At 39.5% G+C, this 24,538-nt stretch overlaps 1 protein-coding gene across 2 annotated transcripts in view; it reads right to left on the minus strand.

Annotated features, from left to right (window-relative positions):
- RASGRP1 (RAS guanyl releasing protein 1) overlaps nt 1-24,538 on the minus strand; it is a 43,704-nt gene that overhangs the window by 15,419 nt on the left and 3,747 nt on the right. For both annotated transcript variants that reach the window (XR_013841593.1, XM_079986887.1), the window contains exons 2-6: nt 20,341-20,516; nt 6,286-6,396; nt 4,774-4,831; nt 3,039-3,170; nt 1,026-1,179 (exon numbers count right to left, since the gene is read on the minus strand). Coding sequence is in view for 1 of the 2 variants with exons in the window: in XM_079986887.1 (XP_079843013.1) it covers nt 1,026-1,179; nt 3,039-3,170; nt 4,774-4,831; nt 6,286-6,396; nt 20,341-20,516 (631 nt within the window). In the remaining variant the exon portion in view is untranslated. The remainder of the gene's footprint in view (nt 1-1,025; nt 1,180-3,038; nt 3,171-4,773; nt 4,832-6,285; nt 6,397-20,340; nt 20,517-24,538) is intronic.

Genomic DNA, 24,538 nt, shown 5'->3' on the forward strand with positions numbered 1-24,538 from the left:
GCACATGAGAGGAGTCATGAACCTAGAGCTTAAAATAAAAAGTACTGACACATGACTAAGTGAGAGCTTTTACAGTTTATTCCCCTAACTGCTAAACTTACATCTGAGAATCTGAGCAATGTTATTCAGGAGACAGGAGGAGTATGTTAGGGGTTTTTTTGAGGGGGGACACATTCCACAGCTTTGGAGCAATATGGTTATGCATTTTCAAGCAAAAAGGTGAAGAGAATAAAGAACTGATATTTATAAACAACCTGTTCCTGATGCAAAACAAATCATGCACAATTTTAGCCCAACAGAATAGGACTGCCAGGTTTAATGGGTTGCATTCAGTAGTGGCTTTGCACTAGTGAAAAGCACTTCCGCAAGTCAAGTTCACTGCAGCTGCTCTTAAACCTGATGAAAAACTGAATCTGAAGATTGGGGGGACCTTACATAACAGGATGAAATATGGTGCAAAGGATTATAGTACCGTAGGTAAGCAGCTTGGCAAAAACTGAATAACTTGGCTTATATGAACATAAACAACATCTGCTAGTCAAATGCCACCATTGGACGCAATCCATTATGACCCATTAACAGTATTTAAGATATTTGCCTTTTGTACCTTTCTATCCACTGGGAAGGAAATGTCCCCAAAGCCTACTAGACTAGACTATTTTAAAACCAAACCATCTAAACCAGGAGCTGGGGGACTTTATCAGCTTATGGGCCTCCCAAACAGCTACATGCCAGAGGCAAAAATGGATGGGGAATGGATGTGACGCTTATTTTTGCATTCCAGCCATACTAATGCCAGAGGTTTGCACATCCAAGCAAGTGAGAAGAATTATCACCATTCAAGGCTGCATTTCAGTACTCAAGGAGGGCAAAGAGCACAACCAGTGACTGACAGGACCTAGGGAGAGTCCTGGGGGATTTGTATTTGACCAGAAGGCTGAAGGTTTCCTACCCCTGAACTACACATACTCTCTGTTAAAAAATAACCATTTGAGTTATCAACTTATGAAAATCCATTTGCTCACTGATATCCGTCGGAAGGATTTGAATTCAAGGTAAGTGAGGTGGTCTGACAACTCCTCTGGTTCCAAGTGATCAAAGAGTAGTGACACTTTCCGTTTCTTACTGCTGTTAGATTTTATCCGCTGCGTGATCTTTCTGGACCACTCTCGGGCATTTCTTTAAAAAGAAAGAGAAAGGAAAACCAAAAGGGGTAATTTATCGTCTGCAGCAGAATTTACTAGCATATTCCTTTCCAAACAAAATCACACATTCATTCAATTTATATCCCTCTCAAAGGAGAACATGGCAAAAACCACACAATAATAATCATACTGACAATAATAGTTAAAAAAAACATAATAATCATGATAATAATTTTATTATTTATGCCTCATCCATCTGACTGGGTTGTCCCAGCCACTCTGACTGGCTTCCAACAGATATAAAAACATAACAAAACATCAAACATTAAAAACTGCCCTACACGAGGCTGCCCTCAGATGTCTAAATACTGTTATAAAAACAGTTTAAAACTTTCTCCCAACCAGCGATTTCAGGGTTTCCAGGAACAGTGTACTTCAACCATCAAATTGAGTAAATAGAAATGTTCTTAAATTCCTCCTGAAAGCTAATAATGAAGGAGACAGAGCCACCTCATGAATGAGGGCACTCAAGAAACAGGGTGAAACCACTGAAAAGGCCATGATGGGTCAGTCCCTGGGGCGGCAGCACCAACAAGCCATCACCTGTCAATCATAAGGTCTGAGGTGGATGAGGTTCTTTTAGGTACTTGGGTCCTAAGCCATTTAGGGCTTTATATGCTAGTACTAACACCATGAATTGGGCCTAGCAGTGTTTTCAGGACCAGTGATACATGGTTTTTTTAGAACTGGCTGCCCATAGTTGCATTCTGCTCCAATTATAACTAAAAGAACAAACTGCAATTTGCGTCCTCAGTGAAGACATGAATTCAAATGGATACGAGTACGCAACAAATCTATTATAATTTTCACAGCCAAGAGATGAACTAATTTCAATATCCTTCTGCTTAATCAGGTGTCACTGCTTAACCGAATTAGCAGAAAGTAATATCACATGCAATATGTCTTTCTTTCAAGGAGAAAACTGCAGGAAGTGAACTTCAGATAAGAGCATTTCTCTCCAGTATTTATAGTAAACCAGATAAAATACCCAGAAGTAAATCAGGCAAAGACACAACAAGGACAGGAGCCAGACAGATATGTGACTACTGCTTGAAGTTATCTTTCTATAAGGCGAATTCTTCTGCAAATAAAAGATACTGCTTGGGGGGGGCAAGGCCATTTTTTTAGCAGAATCCACCTCCCCCAAGAAATGTGGGGCATGCAGGAAAAAGCCCCATTTGTGCTAGCTAAACAGCCCAACTTGTATGTGCAATCTACAGTGTGGTCATGTTTGAATCACAACTGCAACAGGACACCATTTGTGTGAAATGAGTCCCTGTCTATGGCAATTTATACCCGGTCAATATTACTGTTGAAGTTTATTCCTAAGCTGCCTTTTGGCCAAGGTGCACACACAAATACAAAACCCAAGTAAAAACTGCAACTTACAAAAAATGTAAAACAATAAATTTTATTTTAAAAAAAGAAGAAGACTAGATGCCAAGTTCTTCCTGTTCATACTAAAAGGACTCACAAAAATGCCAGAGAGAACATTAGAGGTTCTCCTTCCTTGGAGGTTTTTAAGCAGATTTTGTATGGCCGTCTGCCATGGGTGCTTCAGCTGAGATCCCTGCATTGCAGGGGGTTTTATCTAGATGACCCTTGGAGTCCCTTCCAACTCTAAGATACTATGATTCTATATATTCGTGATTCAGGCAGTAACTATGCCACATACTGTACATGGAAACTGTTCCTGAGGAGTTAAACAGAAGAAGGAAACATTCCTATTCATAACTGGATAGTACACATTATTTTTCCTGGAAGTTTAGCAGCAATAGCTTTCTTGTGTATGTGTGTGTATTTCTTCCAATATATTAAGACCTTGACACTCACATTTGAGATGTGTCAATTAGGCGACAGTGCAACTCCTCACCATTAACTCTCACCAATTCTTGAAATTCCTCCATGGCGTTTGTAAGATTGGAATCTGTTTTGAACATGACCCAGAATTCTCTTATCCAATACCTGTTGACAACAACAATAAAATTATGTTGTATTTATAACTTTGTACGCCATTAGTAGACACAAACCCAATAACCATTAGCTTTATCCGCTTTATCACCTAACGAACCATCTTCCGCTTTCTGCTATATTTAAAATATATTTAATACGTTTAGCAAATTTGATCTTCAGTCTCCTTCTCGACTTCTGGCTTACATTTGGCTTGCTGGGGGCTGTACTCCTCACAATCATCCCTTCCTCTTTATTCGTTGGATAAGATTTCTATTTGATTCTAAGAAATTATGTCACTTTTGAGAAATATACCTTTTTGAAATTAAATATATGACTGTGCAGGATTTCCTGGGCAATTTCCCACCTACATATAATGTTGAATTTGAAAGTGCTGTGGCTACTGTTTCTGCCTGGCTTTATGTTGGTTTCTCAACTTGATTTTCTAAGGCACAATGATTTACTGTACCTAGGCCATTTAATTTCTACCATCATGACCCACATTTATACTTTGTCAATCTAAGGGTTGAAGCTTTCCATTGATTTTTTTTATTTTGGCGACCATTCCCATTACTTCTTGTGCCTCATTATCAATATCCAACGTTTGGTTCAGTGCCGGAGAATGGATTGCATGATCTTCACAGAACTCATAATCTTAAAACTTAAGGGGGGGTGTTAAGTTGTGGGTGAACATATCAGATGACACAGCGATTCTTCAAACAGCTCCTGTTTATTCACAGGCCAGAACAGAACTGAATTGAAGGGTTCAGGCAGCCTGCTTATATAGAGCTCTACTACAACGCATAGTAACCACTTTCTGTAACTATCCAATCACTGAACGTCACTTTCAATCCCTTATTTGCATATGTGGACCTGAGTGAAAACTATCTACAGTATCCCCCTGCTGGCCCAGGGTGAGACCTTCAGTACATAACAGGGGGGACGACAATCTAGTTTGGGAGCTTTGGGGAGGGAGCTTTAACCCTTTGTCTTCACTATTTTCCCGACCTAGAACAGCTCCCACTCCCCAAAATTGCTTAGTTTGCTAATAATATCACATCTCATTGGGCCCTTAGAATGGGGGTTGCTAATTTTCACCCACCCTTCCTAACACAGCAATCCCCACCCCCACAATGTTATTCCCAAATGTTCCTCAGCCCTCAGGATTTTAGTTCAGTGTAGGAGACTGGCAAAGCTATATTGCAAGAGTGAAAATCTGTCCATGGATATTAGGGTGTAAAAACATTTTACAAATTCTAAGTTCGTAAATGCTGCATCTTTGGTGACATCTTGTCACCAAAGATGTCACCACCAGCACATAAATATTTATTTTCTCTTCCCAGACCATATTTAGGACCAAAATAAGCCAAGATTCACCTGGGACCTTAAGGCTGCAGTTTGCCTGAGTAGATGAACAATCATGCCTTGATCTGTCACAACCAATAAACAACTGCACAATAAATGTCTGCTTTTATTGCCCTAAAAATAATCATAAGGTACGACCTAACAAATACTTCCCTTCTTTAAAAAAAAACCACTTGATTAATACCAAAAAAGGAGAAAAATCATCACAAGTTTCATTTAATAGACCATCTGTTTTTAAAAAAAGTGTTCTTACCTTACAAGGTAACATATTTTATAGCAAAGCACAGAAGAATTATTTTCCAGAGCATCCAGATATGTAATAAATTGCTAAGGAAAATATGTCAAAAGCCTATAGAAAAGAAGGATGTCCATAAAATCCATCTAAAAATACTAATATTACAGCTAAATTGTTTAAATAATAACAGAATATTGTCATAATAAAATTTTGTTACATAAAAATGTAAACAGTTTTTTTTAAAAAAAGAGCAGAGCAACCAATACTTTAGCAAAAGAATAAAAGATACTAATGGCCTCATCCACATATCACTGTAAACCAAACCTTTGTATACAGTTTATGGTTTGTTTCGAGAGAAACAAACCATGAGCCTGGCTGTGGATGTAATGCTAAGTCAGATAATAACTTAATTTGTGGCAATGCAGCGGCGACAGGAGAGGAGCAAAGCACCCATGATTTCATCAGTATGCTGTACATTCATAGTTAAAGCACAGTTTCATGTAACTATGGTTTAAAGTGATGCATAAACCAGGTCAATATGTAGATAAAATCAGCTAGTACCTCTACATATCCTTCAGTTAAAATGGTCTATAATTGCAAATTTTGATTTTGCTAGCTATATATTCATTTGGTTAGTTTGAAGTTAACAGGTGAGCAGTGATACCCAAGGGTTGTCAACCAAGAAGGTTCCAGTGATTATATTCTTGTAGCCATAGGAAGGTGCCTTATACTGGAACTTTGCAAACTATAGTATGAAACCAAGCTCATATGCACCTCCCAAAATAATGTGTTGATTGGAATTACTAGCTTTTGCTCTTCCCAAGTGTTCCAGTGCAGTCCTCCCAGTATTTTGAGAGAAATTACTCTTAAAAAAATAAAAAATGCAGGGGACGCAGGTGGCGCTGTGGGTAAAAGCCTCAGCGCCTAGGGCTTGCTGATCGAAAGGTCGGCGGTTCGAATCCCTGCGGCGGGGTGCGCTCCCATCGTTCGGTCCCAGCGCCTGCCAACCTAGCAGTTCGAAAGCACCCCTGGGTGCAAGTAGATAAATAGGGACCGCTTACTAGCGGGAAGGTAAACGGCGTTTCCGTGTGCGGCTCTGGCTCTGGCTCTGGCTCTGGCCAGAGCAGCGATGTCACGCTGGCCACGTGACCCGGAAGTGTCTCCGGACAGCGCTGGCCCCCGGCCTCTTGAGTGAGATGGGCGCACCAACCCCAGAGTTTGGCAAGACTGGCCCGTACGGGCAGGGGTACCTTTACCTTTACCTTTTACTCTTAAAAATAAACATTGCAATGCAATTTTTCATGTGGATTTTTTAAAAGTCCAAACTGTGTTACATCTAAGTAATAAGCTCCAGAGGGGTGGGTGGTGGGTGTGATGAATATAGTATATAGGAACTAAGACCAAGAAAATTCTAAGGACCTGATTTCTTTCATGTTCATTAAAGAATTTGCTGTTAGGAATGCCCATTCCCCAAATGATACCATAGCTTCTTTATTAGGAATTAATGAAATAGTTGCAAATGTTTAAAAGGATATAGATCAATAAGTTTTCGCAGCATCTCAGTGGAGGAGATAATAAGCCGGTGCATGCTCAGTGTTACCTTCAGCAGTTGGTAGTTTTTAAGCAGGTTTCCTTCTGAATCTGAAAGAGCAATTCAGTGTTATTAGGAACATGGGGGAAAAGTTCAACAGAGTCTGTACTAGATTTTCCAGCTTCCAGCTTGGCCTGTTCATAGACCCTTCTATGGCAGGGATAGCTTACTAAGCAAGGGGCTGTATGGTCATCAGAAGGAACACTGGGATACAGGCTTCTGCACCTAACTGTGGGCTCCATTGCCTTTCCTTTTAATTAGAAGAGCACCTTTTTACATTAATGTACTCAAGGAGATATAAAACCTACAGAAATGGCAAAATAAACAACAAAAACACACTGTCACCCTATAATGATTCAAAATATAACTAAAAAACAAATGAACAAAATATAAATATCCAGTTTTTATATAGCATTACAAGATATTGGAATACAATAAAACAAAATTACCACCAACAATTACAATCAATGAATAATTACAACCAACCAAGCCAAGTCTGTGAAAATGCAATACACAAAATAGGCTACATCATGTAGCAAGATGACTCGGGCCCCATATTGGTCAAGGACCAGCTGACAGTGCGGTGGTGCCTTTTTCCAACTTGGTTTAGGCATTGTGAAACTTCCCAGAGATCTCTCTCTGTAGGAAATTTCACAAGATGTGTGTGACATTTCAGTTCTATGTAATGGGAAAAATTGGGAGAAAGCTGGACTGGGTGCTCAAAAGACTGGGAAGTGAACTTAAGTGGAGGACCTACAGTCTCTTGGAACCCAGCTGGGGATTTCATGGGTGTAGGTTAGTGATTCACCAACCCCCATCCTTTCTGTGTCGAAGCTCAAATATTGGGCAGGGAAGGTACAGTATTCCAAACCAGAAAAAGGAAGGTGTTCCATCTATGTTCTTCATTTTTGGGACCTTACTGATAGTTTACTCTCTTGGTTCCCCATCCACAGTTTGATTAAAGAAATGTGGCATTGCAGGAATAGTGTTTTTTACAAGCAGGTAAGTGTCATCAGGCTTCAGGCACATTCAAGGGATCTGGAAGCCCTTCAAGTGAATTTGCATTCTTCCTTAAAACTACAGTGGTACCTCAGTTTATGAACTTAATCCGTTCCGGAATTCCATTCCTAAACCAAAGCCGTTCTTAAACTGAGGCGCACTTTCCCTAATGAGGCCTCCCGCCACCGGTGCCCTTCCATCATTTGGCTTCTATTCATAGACCAAGGTAAAGTTCGCTAACTACCAGTACTTCCAGTTTTGCAGAGTTCTTATACCGAATAGTTCGTAAACAGGGCTGTTCTTAAACCGAGGTACAGTACCTGAAAAGTAACAAGTGCAAGGCCTACTCTCCAACAAAGCACTTAAGATGGGTTTATCTTGGTTCCCAAAAGAGTATCTTAGATTATATACAGACAGATCTTCAGTTAGACTAAATTGCCACTCAGGCTTACAGGGAAGTAAATCCAAGAACAGGACTGAATCAGTTATCTAAACAAAGCGACAAATGACACTTTTTAATGCTAGTGAAAGTACTTGCTAAACATTAACACTCATTTTGCTGCAGGGCGTACTGGTGTGAACTATTTTCCCTAGTACTTACATTGAAGCCAAGGCTTACATTGCAAGTGTTGATAACCGCCTACGGTTCTGTGGCTTTTGGCCAAATACAGTATTGCAATTTCATTCAATTCTTAAGACACTTGCTGGTTTGAGTAGAAACATAAGCTCCTTGCTTGTTTAATACACAATATATTCCCCTGAAACAAGGTAAATGCATGCTCTAACATCTTTTAAAATGTTGCTAGATGTGAATAAAAGGCAACAAAGCAGAATTATATACTTTTGAAGCAATACTTTAGATGAATATAGTAATAATATGGGATATCCTTCTCTGTTACTTTAAAACTATCTCTAAGAGCTCTGGTTTTGACTGGAGCAGACCCCAATCAGCCATGAAACTCAGTGAGTCACTTTGAGTCAGTCTCTCTGACCCTAACCTACCTCACAGGATTGTGGTAAGGATAAAACAAAGGGGGGGAGAGCAGGTTAGGAAAACTGTATGGAAAGAAGGATGACAACCCTTCTCTGCCAGCACCACTGCTCCGATAACAATCAAAGTTCCCAGAAGCTGCTTTAAATTGTGTTTCTTTTTCTATAGCCAGGCAATCCAAACATGGATTTCCCTTCCTTTGTTGTTTCCAGTTCATTTTAGCTTTAAAGGTATTTAAAGGGGACTAGAAATATGTTTGTATTTCCCCTGTATTTTTCTAAGGAACCCACAGGAATTTAGCATCATGTGATGTTGAATGGTCTGCCTGCGCAAGTATATCAGCTTACCAGACAAAACAATCTCCCTCCCCCCCCCCACCGCCACAGTTATGGTGGTTCTCCTGAACCCCCAAGCCAATTTCTGCTGACAGGGTTCGCTAGGTGACTCCATAAAAATAAATAATTAAGGAAAGTATAAGAAAAGAAATGGAAAAGCAACCCGCACATGGTTCTAGGAGGAAACAGTTGTATTAATATATATCTATATTATGCATGTGTGCGCACAGTTGTGCATGTGTTTATATATAACATTTTATGAGAATATATACATACTAAAGCAAAACAGCACACCAAAAAATAATATAGCACCAAAATATAATTCATCATAAAAATCACAAAACCCTTAAATAGAATCAGCAAAACAATGAAGTTTACCCTCATTTTCATGTAACAGGTATTACTCCAATAATAACTCTTCGTGGGTAACAACATCACTTAACACAATTGCTTCAAAGAATTAAGCAAATTATGAGTTCTATCAGTGCTCCAAAAACACACACACACAAAATGATGAAAACCCAAAGAAACTAGGAAGAGCAGCGAGCGTTGAACTTTTGGGGAGGGGCCATTCCACAGAGTTAGGAGAACTACAGAGAAAGCCCTGCCCCCTCTTCTCTTGGCAACTTTACCTCTTGGAAGGGAAGTTACCGTACTTGGAGATCTCAAAGATTATTTTAAAAGGCAAGTGGACTCATACAAGCAGATGTTCAAAGATACACTGACCCCAGGCTTAGGAAGGGCTTTGAAAGTAAGAACCAGCTCCTTTAACTGGGTCCAGATACTAACAGCCACCAGTATAGCTGATTCAGGATTGCTCCTATTGGTGCCCTTCAGTTATGTAGGCCACTGTGTTAAAAGTAGACCCAAGGTTTCTTCAAAGCTAAACCTCCTATTACAGTGTTCAGTGAAGCAACTGGGTATGGTCTGCATTAAATCCACAAAGATCTGGGGAGTTAAAAACTGACTACAGGTCCCAAATGCTGGATATATGCTAGGTATACCCCAAACTGTCCAGCAGCTCATAAGTTCTTTACTCAAAAGTAGACAGAACAACATCTATGCTATATTCTAGATCTTGGATTTTTCATACATTCTCATGAAGGAACTACACACGCTGTAGTAACGAAAGCATTAGAAGAGCACAAGTAGCAAACAGTATTCTTTTAAGTCAACTTCCGCACAGTTTCAATATGCACTTGAAGCTTGTTCAGTTTATCTTAGCCTTAACAAGTCGAACACTTTAAGCTTTATGAGACTCACTCTCATTTCTTCACTCTAATTTCCGCTTGCATACCTGTCAGTAAAACCACACACCATGCTGGGAATGTTAAATGCGGTAGAAGCGTGTTGTTAGAATTACCACATTTTGCATTAGGAACCCGTTTTAAAATGTGGTATAGTTTAGTTATGGCTACTTTGCAAATAAAATAACATTGCATTATAAAAATAGAATTATCTTGGAAATGCTGCTCATTATCAATATTCAGTGCTTTTTCAGTTTCAGAAATCATTTACTCACATGCTATAAACAATATGGCTGCATTCGTGTTTCCTACATATGTATGTGTGTGTAATTCATACTCAGAGTAGACCCACTGAAATCAATGCACTTAAGTCCATTAATTTTAATGCGTCTACCATGAGGATAGCTAGCAATGGTTATCACACGGGCCAAATTCTTCTTAAACTGACAGTTGAATTGGTTCACTATATTATTTTCTCACATTTTCTGCTTTGAACCACCCTGGGATCTTCGGATGAAGGGTTGTATACAAATTTAACAAACAATAATACTAATAATAAATAACTCTACATTCTAACATTTTGTGCTAGCTTCAAATGCTTTCAGTGGGTTAGTTTACCCTGACATGCCACATAATTATGGGCCTTCTGTTTTTATTCCAGTCTCATTTCTCACTTTCCTAACAAGTCGCAGATTGGGAGTCTGTGGCCCCCTCAGATGTTTATTTGTGTAATAATTTATGAATCAACTTTTACAGGTGTTTCAAGGTAATTTACAAATATATTGTAAAAACAGCTAGTATGTTGTTGGACTTTAAGCCCCATTAGCCCTAGTCAGAATGGTCAATTGTCAGGGATCATGGAAACTGATAGTTCAAGAGCATCTGGAAGGCCACACATTCTCCATCCCTGTTATAACTAGTACTGAAACAAGAAACATGGGCACACTTCAGATTTCAGGGACAGCAGAAATCAATATATATGACCCAACCCATCCTAACCTTCTTCACTTAGATGCTCTGATGGTTTCCACATAACTTAATTTCAAGTTGAGCATGCTTAGGGTCTGCAGGTTTAATAAGACATAGGGTTGCCATACGTCCGGAATTTTCCAGACATACCTGGAATACTGCAGCCAAAAGCAGTGTCAGGGCGGAAACCGGCTAAATGTCCAGGAAAATCCAGACATATGGTAACCGATGTCAGCAGTGTTGTTTTTGCAGATTTCCCTCAAAAATGTCCAATTTCCTTTCAATTTTGTTAAAAAAAGCTCAACAACTTTTCTGTCCAGATGTTCACTTTCTGAAATATGGTAACCCTATAAGACATATCTTGCTATTCAACTAAAAAGCTTTAGCAGTATGTAGAAATAAAATTAAAACAGAAACATAAAAAGACAGTGAACTGTTACATCTCCAAATAATGCTTTGCAGCAGATTTTCTCCCCCTTGAAATGCAGTTATTCTATGGCAAGATCCATAGTCCACTATGTCAGAAACTACATAGTCCACTACGTCAAAAACTGCATTTGATTAGCATTTGTACTCCCCAAGAAGTTTCTGAAATAGCATTAGTTATACATTTTAAATGGCGCTGAGTACACTTTTAGCCTGCCCTTCTATTGAAAAGTTCTAAGGATGTCTTCCATTCTGTCACTGACCAGGTCAAGACCTGCTTAGATTTAATAATGAACACCATCGTGTGTTAATGTGGGCAGTTGTTTAAAGAGTGGTACAACTATAATTATAACTTTGCTTTTATTAGTCTCTTATTAGCCTTTCACCTCCACCTTCCTATGACAAGCACACCCAAGGAGGTTTACAAAACAAAGTAAATACACCATAAGACAAATAAAAATATAGTCATAACCCTAAAAACACAAACACATAGCAGAAGAAGAGGCATAATTCATGTGCAAGCAACAACAACACAAAGTCTCCATAAAATTGGTAAGAAGGGAGCAGACGGACAAGCTTCCCTTGGAAGATTGTTCTACGGTTTAGGTGCCACAACTAAAAAGCCCCCTCCTGCCACAAACCATAATTCCATCAGCAAAGAGACAGGAAGGATAGCCTCAGATACCAAACACAAATCTTAGGCAGGTTCATACCGGAAGCCACAATTCCTGAAGTATCCTGGTCCCAAGAATTACGGCATTAAAGGCCAAGGCCAGAGGTCCTCCTTCATGTGCCCCTTCCGTAAGAGGCCCAGAGAGTGGTAACACGAGAATGAGCCTTTCCTGTGGTGGCTCCCCATTTATAGAATTCTCTCCCTAGGACGCCTTCATTACATATCTTTAGGCAGCAGGCAAAAACATTCCTCTATAACCAGGCCTTTGGCTAAATGACCATTCTATGGTCTTTTAAACGTGGGGGGGGGTTGGGGGGGTATTGGTTTGTTTTTGTTTTATTATGTATTTTGTGTTCTCATTCTGTATTTTTATGTTGTGAACTGCCCTTTGATCTTCAGAGTAGTAAACAAATTTAAAAAATAAATAAAATAAATTTGGAGCAGCATGTTTGGGGGGGGGGAGATTGCTATTTTGTCTCCTTCCCCCTCCTTTTCGATATTTTTGGTGGATTGCTTCATTACATTGTGTCTGCAGTATGGAAGGGCTGTTTGACTATATTTATCTGAACAATAAGCTGACAAATATACTCCATACAGCAGAAAATACTTTCTATCCAAAAAATTCAAAACACTGAAAATCACAATTTTTACCCCAGCAGTTTTCATTGACTATATATTAATTCTTTGGTAAATGTTAGCAGTTACAGCTCATTGCCAACAAAGTTGCTCACCATTTTACACTGTTTTTAAAACAATTAAGGCTGAATGTTCATATTTATAGATAGCTGTTTTACATTAGTTAAACACAATCAGCTCTAGTTAGCAAATTAGCATTCTAAAGGGTTCTAAACAAGTCTTCTGTTCCTGTAATGTGATTACTTCCCTATTAACTTCATTTCAGTTGCCAAGCAACATAAAAGCTTTTATGCCACAATTACACTAGGATGAGTTAATGGCACAAAGATTAATCTCATTTTAATACAAAACAGTAAATCTTAACATGCGAACATTTGGGAGGAATAAAATCCAAGATGTACAGTTCAGGGCAAAGATGCTTTAATATACGTACACATTTAGAAGACAGATATGATATCTATTGAAAGATAAAAGAAGCAAAAGGTAAATAATTTGTTCCTATATTAAGTCCAAAGTTATATAACACAAACTACGTTGACTCATTTTTGCAATTTGTTAAGGGTCTGTATGAATGAAATTAAATTGCAGCTGTTTATTGGGAAACTGATACATTTTCACTCTTGCAAGTACATTTAATTAATTATATTCCTGTATTTCCATGTGGAATAGTTAAAAGTATAGCAGTTTATTAGGTAATCTGAAGTACTATGACAAAAAGTATAATGGTCTTGTTTATCCTTAAAGATAAAAGACCAAAGACTGGGGTTTTTTGTTTTGTTTTGTTTTTTTTAAAATATATTAAATTATTTAAGATGCATTTTGAAGTGAAAAATAAACCATGCTGATACCATATTTCAAGTCTCTAAAATCATGGGGAGCAAGTATAGACCCAGCCTGACGAGAAACCCTGCAGTTCTACCCACAAAATAAAGGCCTAGGTCAAGAATTCAAAATTACTTTTTTTTAGCAGAGGAATGATGGTTGAAACATGCAGTACCGTTTTAAAGAGACCTGCCAGTTATGAATATATCTTGAAAATCTAAATGCAGCAAGAGACAGTGATTCTGAATTTAAGAGGGGAACCCTTGCTGATGAAGTCTCTTGACCCCAGTCACAAAGTGTCAAGGGAACAAGTGAGTCAGAGAGTTGTCAGTTTGGCAACAGGCTGAGGAGTCTAGTCTGCCCCTTCTCTCTTTGACCTAACAAATCTCAAGCATCCAAATAAAGTAACTCCAGAAACCTACAAAAAACATGCAGGTAGAGAACCAGCAGAGGTGTGTGGGGGGGGGCTTTCCAGCATTCTGTGTGCAGAATGTCACAGGTACATTTATGTGCCCTGTGCTTGGTGCAATCAGCTCTTGACCCTCAGGGAACATGTTTGGCTGGCCTGGAGAAATTCAGACCAGTTGGTAGACCAAGTGTTCAGGGGCATGGCAGAGGTGTCACCACTCCCAGGATGACAGTTCCTGTGCTGTAATAGAAAATGAGAGTCTTCGGGGGAAAGGGCATCACTCTAAGGAAGAAGAAAATGATGCCTTAGAAGGAACCTATTGGGGAGAGAGCGGAGAACAGATGTCCTCCCATGCCAAGGAGTTTATGACAGGCCTACAAACCAGATAGTGACTTGCTTCGTTGGTGTAAAGGTTGCAGGTGTTGCATATCATCTAGCTATCCTAGAAGACAGGACTGAGGAGAAGTCCTGTGGTCATGGTGCACATTGGCTCGAGTGACACGGGGAAATGTAGACATGCAGTCCTGGAAGCAAAATTCAGGTAGAAAGATAGCGTTGATAGGTTCAAGATAATTTCCTTGAAATGCTAACCTTTACATGAGTGGGGCCATCTAGGCAGGCAAGGGTGAGAAGTCTCAATGCGTGGATAAGAAGGTGGCATTGGGAGGTTGGGTTTGGAGTTATTAGACACCAAGGAAAGCAGGGCCTGTAGAAATGGGACAGGACCTCACTGTTGGCATTTAAAATAGGGGGTGGGGGTGGGGAGGTGGCAGAGCAAGCTTATAAATTGTTTGTTAAGGGAAAGCTGATGTGAGGAGATGGGGATTATTCAGTATGGGATCAATCATCTCTCAGGGATGTTTTCCCACATGTTTTTATGCTTTTCCACATGTGAGAAGGGTACAACTAGGCAATGAGTGTGCAGGAGGATGCAAACTGCCTTAGTATTTCTTCCTGAAATGAAAGGCGGTATACAAATTATTTTAACAAAAATAATGACAGCAATTCAAAGAGGCTAAAGTGGCGTAAGGTAGAACACCGATGCCCGGGACATTTGGAAAGAGATACTGTGTACAGATGCTTATATGCTAGAAGCCTCTGAGAAAAAGTGGGCAAGCTGGAGTGGTTGGTTTTAAAGCTCAGATCAAATATAGTGTGCACAATGGAAACTTTGTGGAATGGACATTAATGATAAGGTATCTCTGAATCCAACTCTACTGAAAGGTCAGGGATGGAGCACACTGGATGTGCTGTCTTTTTTTACATCAAAGAGGGCACAGAGTTCAACAATCTCAAAAAGGGAATACACCTACACAGAATCATTGGGGATGGCACTAATGGGTCCCATGAGTAATTTAGTACTGGGAATGTACTGCCAATTGCCTGGCCAAAATGCTCATCTTGAGATGTAGGATGAACTCCACAGGTATTCACAGGGCAAAATGATGTAGTAATGAGTGACTTCAATTATCCTCATACAGACTGGGTACATGCATGGCCCAGCCACAACAAAAAAGGTTGTGCTGGGCTTAATCTTAAGTGGTGCTAAGGACCTGGTACAACATGTAACATTGCTGAACTGATTGCTAGCACTATAGTCACCTCCCCAAAATTCAACATACATACAAGTAGAGACAACTGTTAAGAAAATTCAACATGAACGCACTTCTAAAAAATGTGGGATTGGTAAAAAGGAAGTTGAAAGGGGAAATCAAATCTCTCCAGAATGCTTGTTGGTTATTCAAAATTACAACAATAACACAGATTAGGAAAGGTGCCAACAAGACCAAAAGAATGCCAGCATGGCTAATGACTAGAGTCAAGGAAGCTATTAGGGACAAGGCAGCTTCCTTCAGAAAATGTATGTCTTGTCCAAATGAGAACAAAAAGAAATGCAACCTTTGGCAAAAGCAGTGCAAGCAGACAATAAGGAACGCAAACAAAAGAATTCAAGGAGCACATTACTGAAAACACTATGCCCAACAATAACAAATTATTTAAATACATTAGAAACAAGAAACTAGCTAGAGAGGCAATTGTACGGTACTTTGGATGACAAAGGCACCTGTCTGTGGTATATTCACACACAGGTGTCTTTGTCGTCCATGACCCACCTTACACAAAGACATCCAGTCCCTTCTACCACCTGCCACATTAACTAAGGTTAACCTTGTAGGGAGCATAGCTGGTTTGCCTTCTGCCAAGTCCTTGCTCTACTTCAATTACATGGGTGTTGCTGAAATACCCAGCAACCTTTCCCTAGCTACAAAAACTGCAGAGCAGCAATGCCAAATAGGTATTGCCATGGAGACCCAAAGGACAATGCCCTGCTAAGAGAAGCAAACCTCATTACTGAGCCATTTAAAAACATGTAACAGTAACCTCCTGTTTTTTAGTTTTTATGTTATGAGAGACAAGCAATTTCTCTATTTAAAATGAAAATCTGAGATTCCAGTGTTTTCATCATGATCTACATGTTAGTCTCCCAGCTCAATCCCAACACAATAGTTACAATTTAATACAATCGTCTTCACAAATCACATTTGTACTATTTTCAGATTTGGACAGCAAATGCAATACTGGGGGGGGGGGGAGTCCAAGAATTCTGCCCCTGACAAAAAAACAACAACCCTAGACAGAATTACTGTCAGGAAGCGTAAGCTCAGGACTCATTCTAAGTGCCAAGACAAGATTTCCACAAAGCAATAGCTATCTACCTTATAGGGTTTGGATCTATAAGGCGGCCAAGTTTTGGTCTAAACGACAATGAGTTTGTATTTCAACAGGAAATCCTAAGCATTTGCCTTCCCGACCACAATTCAAACCTTTTTATACTTCAACAAAATGAAATATTGTTATGTTTATAATTTGTGGAAAATCAACAAAGATTTATATTAGAAAATGAAATGCAATTACAGATTTTTGAAATCAAAACCTTTGTATATTTTAAGAGTTAAGGGTCTTAACTGCAATAATTGCAAGTTACTGACACCAACAGAGCAACTACACTGACTACTGCTTTTATTAACTTAAGACGTATCACTTCTTCTATTTGAGGCAGGAGAGCAGAATCGTTATTCCCTTCACTTCTGCTGATCTCCAACTAGGGTTGGGTGAATATGTCAATTTCAGTTTATCTTTTTTTCCCCCAGTTCTCCACATTTCCACATAGGCTTGCAACTTTTTTTTTAAGTCCTCATGAAAATCCAACAACATTTCAGTGCAAATTTATCCAAAAATTTTCCTTAATAATTGCATGCAATTGCTCCAAATATGCACATTTTTGCAAAGCAATGTCCCCAAATATAATGTATTTTAATGTTGTTTTCACTAATATATGAATTTATATATGCTTTACCCTAGTATGTGCTTTCTTTGTACACATTACTTGGCTGATGAACTGAATTGCAAAATTCAAAGAAATGTGTTTTGGTTTGCATGTTGTTTCAAAAAGTGCAGATTTTAAAAGTTTATGTTCAAATGCAAACTGGATTTAATTTCTCCCCTGTCACTATCTCCAATGCAATGTTTATACCTTCCAAAAATAAACAAGAAACTTCCTTAAAGCTGCTTATCTGGCTGTACCACCTTCAATTCATGATGTTTCAAAAGTGCTAGGAAGTCTCAAGAGACTTAACACAATGCACATTCTTAAAATAGCATTAAATCAGTTTTAAATAGCATTAAATCTTTCACTATCTATGGAACAGACAGTGTTCTTAATTGTTATTTCAATTAAGAAATTTTTGTTTTCTGTGGTCCAGTCCCCAATACTCAAACTAAGTTGAACCTTGGGAAAGGTTATGTCTGCATATGACTATAATTTAGGCAAGACACCCACAGACTCCTGACAGAAAATAGAAATGAAAATGCATCAAGTTTTAATAGCCTTAGTACAAATAATTTGTAATCCCTGCTTGCTGTTTCCCTCAGAGCATTACTAGAACATATTTAAAGCAGTTCCGTTCCACAGCCCATTTCTATTCACTTTTACTCAAACCTAAATACACAGAAATACAACTTAGGCTGAAATTGCTAGAATATTTGCTTGGAGAAAAGTTACAGTGAACTTAATATAACCTACCTACTTCCATGTTCAAATTAGCAGCTTGAAATACAAGTTTCAAGTCGCATTTGTACAGAGTTGTTTGCATCAGAGAGGGGCGGAGATGTCTTCACCTGATGCACATGGCCTTCTTGTTTCCTTGCCCCTGTAATTCCTGGCATTAAGTGTTTATGTGCTCTACCGCACCAGCACAACAACTGTTAAGGGTATGTTCACGCAGCATCCAGTTTCCTTACACATTGAAGCTGGTTTCAGAAACAATACACGGAGCAGCAGTATTTATCAATAAGCTACAGGTTTGCTATGGGTTGTGGCTAATGTCTTGCGAATGTGGCTTCAAAAATTAGCGGATGGAAGCACACCGGATGTAGTAAGTGGTAATGTGAACATACCTTAAGGCAAAACCCTAAATGATAGTTTGCATTTGATACATTTAACACGCTTTCAGGAAAGAGGTGAACAGACTGTGTTATTGCGGACCAACAGTTTAGTTCTTCTAATTTATTTTATTTTTTAAAAAATAGGAATAATAGTACATTTGCTTAGGTAACTGTGAAAGCATGAGTTTTTAGTGGATAAAGCTAGGGTCCCCAACACAGAGTCCCTGAACCTTCCATTTCTTATTTTTTTAAGTGTGTGTGTGTGTTTTTTAATCGCTTGGGTAATGCTGTGCTGCTAAGTGAGGCATCCAGCCCCCACACCCTCATATCTCCCTTTTCCCAGATTGCCTCTGGGTCCCATGTGGCTGTTCTGTCCACTATATTTCTTTGGCTGTTGGGGGAGGTTTTCCTGATTTTTGGTTGGAGGTGGTTCTCCCAGAAGTTTTTTCTGTTATTGTTTTTTTCAGAGGTGTGTGGCTTGCCTTGGTTTTACTGGGGGTTTTGTGGAAGAAGGATAATTGCCTGTGGTTTTTTGTTTTGTTTTGTTTTGGAGGTTGTGGGTGTTTTGCCTGTTGTGCGTGGAGGTGTCTAAACATCTCTGGTTTTTCTTCTGTGAAATGGGAATTTCGTGATTTTTAGATTTCCAAATGTGTCCCCATGCCCCAAAACTCTGGAACCCAGAGGAATCAAGCATATGCATTACAATGAACTACATATGATACTATGGAAACCAAGAACAGGGTGCAAAAAATGATTACTGTAGGTTCCATAGCATGAGTTCTTCACCCAATATGCATTTTGCTTTGTAAATGCTTTGTCGAAACTAAATAATGTGCATGACTTTCCTCTAGAAGTGCTGAGAGGATTAGTCATTGTTTGGAGCATGATTCAGGAAGGTAGAGTGCTAAGTGCTAAGCCTATTCAGCTTCTCTAAATCATTTACTGGAAAGAAAGCTATCAATGTGTATTATGGCACATGCATATGAACAAAAATTCAGATGGCTTGGCCAGTCATTTACACTTGATAAGCAGTGCATCATTTATTCCTTCCCTCCTACATATAGAGACAAAACCACATTTTATTTACCTACAGCTGGAATAATGCACACCTTCAACTGTATGTTGATAACACTAAATCACAATCTATGCCAATTCATGCGGCATGAATGAACTGCTTGGTACAAATTCTTCAAAGCACAGCGTAAAAAACATCAGAACTACAAATATAAACAATAGTGTTGGAAATAACCCCCCCCCCCAAAAAAAAACCACCTTATCAGAATTCTAACATTTATCATTTAATGGCTTTTGTTCACGTGTATTTTATGAACATAAATGACAACAAAGCTAAGAAAGAAGCTGGTGAGAAATAGTAAAATTTTAAGCATCTAAGACTGCAATCCTAGGTACAGTTACTTGGGAGTAAGCCCCACTGAACTCAATAGGACTTACTTCTGAGTAAAAGCCATAGGATTCAGTTGCATGATGCTAAATTTGTTCAAAGGTATTCTGTCAGCAAAAGGGGGGAGTGAATAATTCATATGCTAAGTAAAAGCTATACCACTGAGCTTTTTTACTTCATATCATTCTCTTTTATAAGAAAGCTATTATTTCCCTTTGGTGCTAAACAACAGTATCCCCCCTGCAACCATTCATTTAGCTAAGATGCAAGTTTTTCCAAAAGATAGCATGAAACAATACCCAGATTTTAACATTTCAACTGAGTTCTGCAACAGTCTACATGCATTTCCATGTGTCTAATATTTATTCAGAAGTGTGGACAGGGGGAGGGGATTTAATAATTCCACAAAGATTATAACTGCCACACTTGTTCTTTCTGCAAGGACAGCACTTAACACTGATAAACATTCTGGACACACACAGAGCGATACTCACATAACAACATATGCAGAGACTCAAGTATAAAAGCAGTGATGAATGTACTTGCACCTGATTATATCTAACACACTGCAAAACGAAGGACCCAAAATGCTACAGAGATACAGTCTGAAAATAGTTAAAGACAGATCACTCAACTCACCGAAAGAATGAATACAAGTATCAATAAGGTCATCTAGGCTGGCTCCCTTGGCTAAGTGACCCAAAGACATTGTTATGTTGAACTCAGCAGTTCTGGCAAGATCTGAATGGGCGCAACAAATCTCCTCCAGCTCAACAGCTGCCTTTGGATCAATGCTGCATCCTTGTGAAGCTTTCCTAAAGGGGAAAAAATAGAAGAATTACATGTGAGAGCACCAACACTTAAGTGAGAAATTTAACAACAGTCTCTACAGCAGGTTGGAAAAGAAGACGCTTGACTATTAAGCTCACAGGAATCGGGCTATTCAAACACTCCCCTCCCACCTAGAAAATGCATCAAATAAGGTTCCCTGTTTTGTAGAAGACATTCCCTTCTACAAATGTACTCATTGCTCCATGTATTCTAAGAGCCACATGTGGCTCTCACAGCACACAGACTTCTTCATTATTGTGAAGACAATTTTATCCATTACTTTTTTTAAAGCATACATTAGAAACAGCAAACAAACTAACAACCACACCTTGCACCGTCAATTCAATACATCCAAATAAAACAAGGCAGCAAAAAATACATCCCACTATATGGAAAAAAATTCAAATAAATGTCCAGCTTCTGTGGCACATTTTGTAAATACAAGACTTCAGAATTCTGGGAAACTGCATGCTTATTTCTATTGCAAACAAACAAACAAACAAACAAACAAACAAACAAAAAGACAGCTTGAGAACATCCATAAAGTAACAAGCTCTGGTCCTCCGTCTAAGTTCTGGACACTAGAACTTCTCTGGCCTCCCCCACAACCACTTTTTGCAAGGACTAAACAAGCAGCTCCTGAAACCCATAAGACTTCTACAGCCACTTTGGAAGCTAGTTGCTCAGCAAGAGAAAGGCATTTTGAGAGATGGGTATCTGGAAGAGTGAGGAAGTTCTTGAACCTTTTTCCTGCCAGCAGCTTCAACCCTCCAGTTTCCGTACCCACAAGATGCTTCCTCCCCTCTCCATTCTGTGGGGTTCAAAACAAGTGCTCCAGGTTATTTTGGAATACACCCATTCTTTTTATACATTTCATAGAGATTTGATCAGTTCTGTCACATGGATCGGATGCATCTCCCCATAAAACTTAGAAAGGCATTGTAAATTAACTATATCCCAAACCTTCGTGACTCAACTGATGATGCCAATTTCTGCTTTGACTCCTTAGCTATCAGTAATTTTGCATCAGCTTACACTTTATCATTTTTTAAGAAGATTTATTTTATGTATTTTTATACCATCATACAAGTGCATTCCCAGGCTGGTTTACAAAAATTAATTCACCCTCCTTCTCCTTTGCACAAACCTTTAAATAGCCTAGTAAAACAGTGCAAAAATCCACGGCTATCTTAATAAATTGATTAAGCTAATGCCCATACCATTTTTGGTACAATGTACTTTTCCTTCATAGTTGTGTTACGTTTTTTATTTTTAAAAAGTAATGATATACAGTGGTACCTCGGGTTAAGAACTTAATTCATTCTGCAGGTCTGTTCTTAACCTGAAACTGTTCTTAACCTGAGTTAGTACCACTTTAGCTAATGGGGCCTCCTGCTGCCGCTGCGCCGCCACTGCATGATTTCTGTTCTCATCCTGAAGCAAAGTTCTTAACCTGAGGTTTCTGGGTTTCTATTTCTGGGTTAGCGGAGTCTGTAACCTGAAACATCTGTAACCCGAGGTACCACTGTATAGAAAATACAATTTATGGGATCCTTTTCTTTTTTCATACAGTCATACCTCGGGTTAAATATGCTTCAAGTTGAGCACATTCGAGTTGAGCTCCTCGGCAACCCGGAAGTAACGGTGTGCGTTACTTCCGGGTTTCGCCGCTTGCGCATGCGCTCAAAATGATGTCACGCGCATGCGCAGAAGCGGCGAAAAGCAACGCGTGTGTGTGCAGACGTGCCGTCGCTAGTTATGTTTACCTCTAGATGCGAATGGGGCTCCAGAACGGATCCTGTTCGTATCTAGAGGTACCACTGTACTCTGAAATAGCCAGAGAACCAAGGTGAAACTATGCAAATAGGCAGGGGACCTATTCTTAACAGTTCTCATTATGTTCAAAATGGAGTAGAATGTGCATGGCCATTAGGGTAGCACATGCATCCAGAGAACAGGAAGCTGCCTTTGCACTGCATCAGATTGGTCCATCTAGCTCATTACTGTCCACAGCTCTCCAGGAGTTCAGATAGGGTCTTGCCCCAGCCATGACCTAGAATGACCAAATTCAGCCTTGAGCTCTATAGTGAACTTAGATACAGTCCTTCACCTTCCCTCCAAATGAATGGCTGCCATTCACTTCTATGGGAAATATGTAAAGCACACTACTTGGGAACACTGTTGCAGAGTGGGGCAAAATCTGTTCCCATTTTGGAGAAGCACTCTAAAATAATAATGGATGTTTGTTTCTGAACTTTTAAAAATGTAGGGCCACCCCACATTTTGAAGAATGCTTTACCAAGACGAACATCCATTTAGGTTTTTAAATATATACATATCTGTAGAGGCCTAAGACAGAGTTAGGACAGAGGGTACATGGCACATACCCGTCAACTGTCTGGGACATTCTGTTTTGTGAGAGCACAGTGGCCAAAAACGTGCAAGATCATGGCCAGATGTGTGCCTTGCGTGAGATTGTGGAGCCCCAAAATGCAGGTTTCTGGGTGCTGTGCTCTTGCACAGGTCACGGGACTTGCATTGGAGTGTGGCTCGGAAGACACACAGCCCAGTTTTGCACTGGGACACGCTGGAGGGTATGGTGTCACCATTCACATACCAAACACTACCACAGATATATCAACACTTTCAAAAGTAGGGGATTCATGCCTTGGCTTTTGAAAAACAGGGGGTCAGCAGTATTTAGGTAATTGGGAACCACTGCCCTAAAGAACTGTCAGATGAATATCATCTAGAACTGGTGATTTGCTACTTTTTACAGCTTGTTAGCTAGGGGTCAAACTGCATGCTCCTTTAAACACATCTTTGAATACTGTGGATTGCCATGGGTTTGTCATTTCCCCCCTTTTATTTTCAGCCAAAATCAGCTGCACAGGGTCCTAAGCAATCAGGGCCACAGTGTGGTTAAAGTGGGAATTAATCCTTTGCCTTTTACCATTTTCCCACTGAAAATCCCCACTAAATTGGTTATTTGCTGCCATGAGCAATGCTGCACATTAGCGCTGCCCACCTTCATGTTCTCATCATGTTATGACGCCCAGGCAAAGTGGGAAGGAGGAAATTACATTTCACTCATCCAAAGTTCCAGTTGGCAGTCCAAAGACAATTCCAGTTTAGGTTCCCCATCCCATTTCAGCCTCAGCAGCTGGGAAAAGGCAGCAAAAACTAGGCAAAGCATTTTCTGATTCACAGGCCAATGGAGACGATCCAACTTAGAACCATCTCAGTTACTGATTTCCAGAGAAGTAGCCATGTTGCAGGAAAAGCACAGTGTCTCATGGCACCTTAAAGACTAAAAAATGTTTCGTGGCATAAGATTTCATGGACCACCACCCGCCTCATCAGATATTTACTCACATCATATAATTGCAATCCACTTCATCAGCTATTGAGGCTTTTATAAGCTCACTTGTGGGGAAGGAGGAGTTCCCCCAACAGTCCCTTTCCAACGGTTTATCAGTCAAGTGCTAACAGCCAAAAGAACTAACCCAGCAAGACCCAACCACTTTTTAAATGAGTTTTGCATTAATTTTAGTTTTCTTTTGATGCTGTTAGCCACTCTGAGTTACCACTGGCAGAGAAAGATGAGGTAAAAATCGAATGAATATGCTGTCCTACAAACACTGCCTCACATGGAGCTTCTGTCCTCACATCTTCAGAAATAAGATCAGTAGGAAATCTCTGCACCGACTACATCCATTATTACCTTCAGAGAAACCCTGTGGTTTCTCTGTAAGTGCTCACATTTTGCATATATGAAAATGTCTTACAGCACTGTGATATTTGTTGCAGTACATTAATCACACTGCACAAAAAACACCAGGCGACATCTAACCGTGAACTGCTAAAACATAACATACAAACAAACCCTTAATCACACAGTACAGGGACCCAAACTAACCACAAGCTCCCTCTGTCTGACAATAAAGGGAAGAGGCTGAAAGAAATTACCGTATTTTTTGCTCTATAAGACTCACTTTTTCCCTCC

This window comes from Podarcis cretensis, assembly GCF_951804945.1.
Source record: "Podarcis cretensis genome assembly, chromosome: 1".
Taxonomy (NCBI): Eukaryota; Metazoa; Chordata; class Lepidosauria; order Squamata; family Lacertidae; genus Podarcis; species Podarcis cretensis.